Genomic DNA, 7999 nt, shown 5'->3' with positions numbered 1-7999 from the left:
ATGGATTTATCATTCTTGTATTAAGTTTAATTTTTTTGTTTTTTCGGTTTTTGTTCTTTGAATTCTTTAAATCTATTATCAAATACTTCGAACATGAACATAACTAGTTAATACACCTATTAGTAGATTTCTCTACTCTTTATGTGTTCTATTTCATTATTTGTTGATTTCATAACAACTTTGAATCAACTAATGTTCGTTTGAGTATTGACACCGGTTACATTAAGTGAGGTTTCATGTTGAGAAAAATATTCTCAATGAGAGAGGTAAGTAAACTTATTATAATCAAGGAATATTCAACAATGTGCACCAGTATGATAAATTATTGATTGACTTACGAACTTAACATAATCTTTAAAACTTAATTATATAGAATAAAAACAGTACAAAACAAAATAACACAAAGCTATTGAAAATAATGTGTTACATTTCTTACAAATAAGTAGTTGTGTTTCTTTTCATTCAAAGGAAGAGATTAAAAAATCTTCCTTTTCTTTTAGGAATTTTATTGTATCTTTTCTCTCGCTAAAAGGATGATTAAGAAAAAAAAGAGAGATTTTTTGCTTCCTGGGAAAGCTTTTACATAGCCAGTGAAACTTTTGTTTCGACAGCTTGTAAAGCCCTTCAACTGGAAACATTTTCGTTGTCCGTTTCAAACTTTCTCCTCAATCATAGAAGAGGAAGTTCTTCTCTCTTCAACCTATTCTTCAAAGATGTCTCTCGAGCCCTAACTTCGAGAAGAATCTTTACGAAGATATAAGTCATTACCTTTTTAGAGTACATTACATGAAGATATTGTTTGATATCTACGTAGATGATTCGAAGTGTGTATTCGTGATGGGAGATTTAAAGAAGATTTAGTAATTTGATATAGGGTCACTTACCTCAGGTGGAGTCTGTTTATCTTCATTATAGTCAAATACAATTCAAGGGGAACCTGATTATTTTTAGTTTATAGAAAATAACTAATAAGAATACTAGTTCTAGGGAGAGTGACTTTTAGATTGTGTAAAGTGTTATACTCGTTTGAATTTTAACAAAATCGACTTATATGAACTATAAAAGCTCTATAAATGAAGGTGAGTTTCACTGAACTGGGTGAATAAAAGTTTCTATGTTATTTTTCATTTTGTTTCCACTATTCGACTAAGTCTTAACTAAAGGAAAAATCATACTTTTTTTTTTTAATTTTTTTTTACAATGCAACAAAAGGAATTCTTTAGGAAATTTTGTTAATGACAATTGAAAGACGAAACTTAGAATTAAACCTAATATTTGGAATGCAAAAATTTGAAGGATTAAAGTAGGGTTTAAGATGCCGGCTTGAGACGGTTTGGCTTTGGTTGTCTCACACTTTGTAATAAACAAAAGCTTATCGGAGACACCAATAAATATATAATATATAATATATAATATATAATTCTCTCTATATTATATATAGGCAATCCAATTCAAAATTCTATCTCCCACTTTGATAATAAATATAAAAAAGCTTTGTTAAAGAGGAGTATTATTATTATTTGAATGGCTAAACGAGGTAGTTTCAAGATAATGGCAAGGCCAGTGACTTTGTTGGGTCATTTGGTGGCCATAGCAATTGCAACTCTCGTTCTCCTTTGGATCCTTCATTTTAGTGGAGGTGTTGCTATCAAATCTGATAACAAACTCAAGATTCTAAATGTTAGTCTCTCTTTCTTTTTCTTTCTTTCTCATTCAAATTGTACCGTTCCTTAGTTGGTCTTAATTTTAAATTTTTAATATTTTTTACATTTTCAGTCTTTCATTTTAAAATGTAAAATTATATTTAATAAGGATTATTATGTATAAATAATATAGTATTTTATAAAAATGGTAAAAAAAAAAATATAACATTTGACCAAATATTTACACGAATTAGTTTGTTAATTTTTTTTTTAAAAAAAAGTCTAAGTATTTTATGTTATATATGGGATGTGATAACAAATATAGGATACTAAATATGAGTCTTCTTTATCTACTTTGTTGTCAACTTAAATTCTAGATTTCGTCGGATAACCAAGTAACCTGTTTCAATGATTTGCATTTTGCTCAAGTACAAAGAGTTAGAAATTTTAACCAAATTATATCAACAAAAATAAGTTTCAAATTTTGGCTTTGTTTATTTAAATATCGGTAAAAGGTAGTTTACAAATCAAGAAATTTAGAGTTGAAAAGAGTTTTTATGCCTAAACTTAATTTAAAAAAAAAAAAAAAAAGAAATGGTTATCAAACTAAGACCTTGATTTTGCAATTGCAACAGATTCTTTAAGATGAACATCTATATAAATTTAACCCTTCTTAACTCAAATTTTTTTGCTTTTTTTCTTTTTTTGGATTATATATGTGTTTGAAAATCATGAACTCTAATACCATATTTAATAAGCATGAAGCTCCATCTCAAAATCTATTAATCGTTAAGAAGAGTAACTTATATATTTTATAAAGATCGTGAAGTGTCCTCATTTTTCCACATGTTCTTTTTTCTTCTATTTTTAAACTTTAATCTTATTTCTGGGACTGTATAAATTTTTATTAATATTCATTAGAAATTTATAATTTACAAATTAAATCATTGAAGTCTTTATTTACCTCCTCCAGAAAAAAAACTCAGATTTTAACTTGCAACCAAAATTAAGAATATTAAGTCATTTAATAAAATATAGTAAAAATTCACGGTTAATAGACGATGATTAACGCAATGATAGACAATCGATCAATCTTTACTACCATCAAGTGATAGACGTAGCAGAGTTTTTGTTTCTCCCTTGTTTACGTTTCCTCTAATATAATAATATAATTCTGATGATACACAACATAAGTTGACAATATATTTTGTTTTCTTCTTATTTATAAGGTGCATGTGATTTTAATGATTGGGTTCATCTTGTTTGGAGGACAAGGTACTTAAAATAGCTTTAATCTTGACATAGTTTTCTGTTTTGCCATACAAATATTACTAATTAACATCAAATTGAACTATGTCGTTTAAGATGACGACATATACATTACAACTCTGGTTGGAATAAAATTACAATCAATTTAAGGTTTGTTTGGACTAAAATAAAAATAAAGATTTAAAAATAAAAATAGTTTAAAATAATTTTTGAAAACTTTTTAAAAGCTATTTCGACTCACGGTTCAAACATTTTTATTCTTTTAAAATTAAACCCTTTAAAAGTTAAAAAAAAAAAAAAAAAAATACACAATAGAAGAGATAACTAATCAAATTTGTAACAAGAAAAGTTAACGATGGACTAATTTCCACTTAATTGGTTATTGGGATAAATATACCATAATAATAATACATGACGGAGAAAAACCATTTATGTCGGCCCGAAACCTCAAACTAATAACCAACAAAATTCAGCTTTTATAACTGAATAATCAAATTTAGATTAATTAGAATCTCATTAAAACTCTGCAATTTCGGATTATTATTGGACGAGCTTATACGTGTGTAAGACTTATTTAAATACATGGCTTAACCTAACATGCAAGTTATATATTTATTTATTACTCATATGTGTTAGTTAATATTTATGTGTAAAGACTAAAAATATATGGTTTTATGGGGGCAGCTATCATGGCATACAAATCAATACCAGGAAGAAAGTATTGGAGAAAAGTGGTGCATTTGGTTTTGCATCTAATGGCATTAGCATCTGGAATTTTTGGTGTTTGTATGGCTTTCAAGTTTCACCATGAAATCAAACTTTCAGACCTTCTTTCATTGCATTCTTGGATTGGTTTGATAGCCATTTCCTTGTATGCTTTTCAGGTAATTTCTCCCCTTAAACATTACTTTTCCATAAGATAAAATTAAAGTGCTACGCATCCCAATTATTCAAAATATTTGTACAACATTTGTACGATATATAATTAAAGTTTATATTATTGTGCAGTGGATATTTGGTTTCTTTGTGTACTTCTTCCCTGGAGCAGAATCAAGAAGAAGAGGAAACATGTTGCCATGGCATGTTTACTTTGGAATATTCATATTTTTAATAGCAACATGCAATGCTGAATTAGGGTTACTTCAAAGGTTCAATACATTGGTTTTAGGTCATTCACAGCAAGGCCTTATTGTCAACTTCACTGGCCTTCTTCTTCTTCTCTATGCCGCCACTGTTGTGCTCACTGTCATTCTTCCACCCCTTTACTGATTTCTATTGCAATAACGATTACTCTCCCCATTTCACTACTTTTGATCTTCTCGTAACTAATTAATAATCCCCCAGTTTGGTTTTTCTATTTCCTTACATTGATTATATTAATTTGTAATTTCTTGCATATCTTCCATTTAAATTTAATATAATGGTGTGTATGATTGTTTTGAGAAAATAAGTTGCTGTACTATTTCTTATTATTAGTGTATTTTTGTATCAATTACTGAATTACAAAATATGATGTTTTGTTTTAATTTTTGGATATGCACTTACATATATGGCTCTAAACATGATATGAATTATACAGCACTATATACAGAAAATAGAGAAAATTAAAATAGATGCTACTAAAAGATGATTTGAAGTCTATTAGTGATAAACAATCTATATTTCATTAAAAATTATATGTTTTGTATCAATGATAGACAAATAATCATTTATTAAGGACCCGTTTAATAATATTCCCGTTTTCTATTTTCTATTTTCTATTTCTTATGTCTTTTGTTTTTTAGAATAAGGAAGGAGAATATGTTTGATAACTATTCTCATTTTCTGTTTAATGAAAAAAGAAATAAAAACAAAAGAATTTTTTATAATCGTTTTTGTTTCTTGTTTCTTGTGTTATCTTTCCAACATTTTCGCTTAAATTTTTTAGTTTAAATATAATATAATTATGTAAAAAATAAAAAAAATATATAGAATTCATTAAAATATGAAAAAAAAATTCTAAAACACTAACATTATCAAATACACATAAATTCTGCTGAAAAATTAAAGAGCTATATAATTTACAATAATTTTTATTAATTCATATGTATTAAACGATGTTTATTCAAATTCAACTCAATTATATTATCATGTGAATGCCGTAGTTGTAAAACATTAAAAATAACTTAAATTATTGTCTTAGTAAAAAAGACTATATAATGTAAAATTCTAACTATAATTTCGATGTTTCTAAAAATAATATTTAAAATAAGCATCCACCATAATGGGTTATTCAATTTTGATGCTTAAACTTAATGAACATTCAAGAACTCTAGAAAAACTCAATAAAGTTAGTTTAAACCTTATCATGAACTTAGCAAACTACTCTTAATTTCAATGGACAACACACTAACTACTTTCTAAATTCAAAATCTAACTTTCAACATCAAGAGCTATTCAATATTAACACTAGAATTAAATGGATATTTAAGAACCAAACCATAAAACTTGTAATCTTACTCAAATTCGCGTTGAACATCCAAAAATAATTCTATCCTTCTCCACTAAATAATAGCTAAATCCTTGCAAGAAGTCAAATCCCAAAGCCAAATTTTAGTGAGAACGGCGGAGCCATGGTATTTCCAGCTGTGGTACAAACAAATATGAGACAAGAATTCTGAGGTAACCTAGGCTACACGCAAGCCAATAACTAAGCTACTATCAAATTCGTGGTTTTGGTGCAACAACGGTGAATGGTGGCATGCAAGCTAGTACTCTTCAGCGTTGTACAAGGAGAAAGGGAGTCGAACGACATTGGTCGTCGTTCGGTGGAGTGTTGATTGTCGTCCAAGCTAGAACGATGGCATTTTAGGTGGTGGCGTCGGCGCAATCTACTTCAACAACGCTCGCGTGGGGTGTCAACGACCAGAGGTCTTTGTTGGTAGCGGCTATGCAACTTACCGATGGCGATGGGGCAGACGGAAGGAAGAAGGAGATGGAAGTGTGTTGGCGTGCGAGAGAGACAGAGATAGACGGTCGGGGGAAGGGAAAATTCAAGAGAGGGGAGGCTGTCGGCGTGCTCAAGAAGAAGAAGAGAAAAATATATTTTTCTTTTTCTTTTTCCCTCTTTTTTTAAAAAAGCTTTATTATTAATAAAAGATCTTGAAAAAGATCATTATGCCCCTCACTTCATACTTAACTTTCCTTTTGCTTTCTCTTTCATTCTTTTAAACATCTAACAAAATTCAAGTCTTAAACCCTATTAAATTAGTTCTAATTTTTGTTATAAGAAAATTCAACCTTCAAGGAGTATAAATATTCCAACTTCTTTTTCACAATTTTAGAAGATATTTAAATAAAGAAAAAATAAAGGAGAGCGGAATGAGAGCTTACAATGTAACACCTCAAAAAACTAAGATAATTTTAGAGTTAATTATCTTAGATTTTTTTAATTAGATTTAATTCATTAGACATTATTTTGAATTCATTTAATGAGAATTATTTTATTTTGTAGAAATTTGGAATTAATTAAATATTTGTTGGATGAATATTTTAATTAATTATAGGTTTTGACTTGTGGGTTTGTTGAGAATTTGATTACATTGTATGTTATAAAGTTTAAATAAAGTTGTAGATTTTTGGTATTATTGAAACTAAATTAAATTAAATAATTATTGATGTTATTTAATTAAATTGTAGAGTGAAAATTTTGTTAGAGATCTAATAATTATGTGTATAGATATATAATTATTATGGGAAATGAAAAGATAATTATATTAGTTGAAATATAATTATTTATGATGAAAAAGTGAGACATGCACAATGTAATAACAGATCGAAAATTACTCTAGATGCATCTAAACTAATTTAGAAGTTAAAATGCTTAATAACTACCCTAATTAGGGTTAAGAGAAATAACTTTCTTTTGAAGCCTTCTAATCATTGATATCTCCTCACAAACACGAATTGAGATCACCACTAGTGTTAACCATATATTCTCTGAATTTAGAATCGGGTTGTGGGATTTGTTAAGTGAAAGAAAATATGAGAGAGGGATGGAAAAAGGAGGAAGATTAGGTTGAGATTGAGAGAAAAAATTGGTAAAATTTCAGAAAAACAAAAATAATCAATTTTACCAAAAAAGTTCTCATAAATTTGAAAAATGCCCTTTAAATAAGTTAAATTGCATGTAATTAATATTTTAAATAACACATAATAATCCATTAACTATTAGTGAAATTAGTGACCTAGGTGTTCACATCTCATGTAGCCACTTATCTCACTAAGTGTTAGTGAGATTATCCAACAAAATGTTGGATTTTCCCAATAACTAGTCCAAGGGTAATATGGTCTTTTCACCATACAAGTCAAAGTCAAACTTTGACTTTTTCAAGTCAAAAATCAACATTTTAACTTTATACCATTTTGTTCGTCTTTACTGATTTCGACCTTCGGGCATGAATTCACATTCATTTTTTCTGAAATTCAAATCACATTTGAATATATAGACGATTAAGGTCTGACTTTCAAAGTTAAAAGTCAACATTTTGACTTTTCATAACTTTGACTATTTTCATCAATTATGAGCTTCCAAATATGAATCTATATTCATATTTTTAATATTTAAATCACATTTAAACATAAAGCTCTTTAACCGACAGTTATATCACATATATTTATCGGTTTCTTTCTCTTTACCTAATTCGAACAATTTGAATTATTCCTAACATATTGTTCTGAGTTAATTCCATATGAGCTAGCAGAGGAACCTAATGGACCTATAGATCATGGGCTCCAACGTTATGAGATTAACTGGCTAAACCTTTCTAGGTCGAGCTAATCAACATTCGTTAACCAACAAGTCATTCTACTAAAGTCCCGTAGTTGCACTCCCCTCACTATAAATATATTTGTGTCCATCTGATATAACCATGGTCAGTAATTTAATCTTTCCTAGGTTGTTCGTAACTCAGCTAGGTCAAAATACTGTTTTACCCCCGATACTACATCTTGTTCCTTAAGTCCCACTGACACTATTGAACAATTGGTCTAAGGTCCAACCTATAAACCAAATTCCTTCGGACCAATGAGAGTGTGGGATCCCTTGG

At 28.5% G+C, this 7999-nt stretch overlaps 1 protein-coding gene across 1 annotated transcript; it reads left to right on the top strand.

Moving 5' to 3' along the window:
* Positions 1-3601: 3601 nt before the first annotated feature.
* On the top strand, positions 3602-4181 carry LOC103495163 (transmembrane ascorbate ferrireductase 1-like). Its single transcript, XM_008456634.2, has 2 exons — positions 3602-3796; positions 3921-4181. Exons 1-2 carry the CDS (start codon positions 3602-3604, stop codon positions 4179-4181), a joined length of 456 nt encoding a protein of 151 aa, XP_008454856.1.
* Positions 4182-7999: the final 3818 nt, after the last annotated feature.

This window comes from Cucumis melo, chromosome 10 (assembly GCF_025177605.1).
Source record: "Cucumis melo cultivar AY chromosome 10, USDA_Cmelo_AY_1.0, whole genome shotgun sequence".
NCBI lineage: Eukaryota > Viridiplantae > Streptophyta > Magnoliopsida > Cucurbitales > Cucurbitaceae > Cucumis > Cucumis melo.
This window is presented reverse-complemented; position numbering and strand designations above follow the sequence as displayed.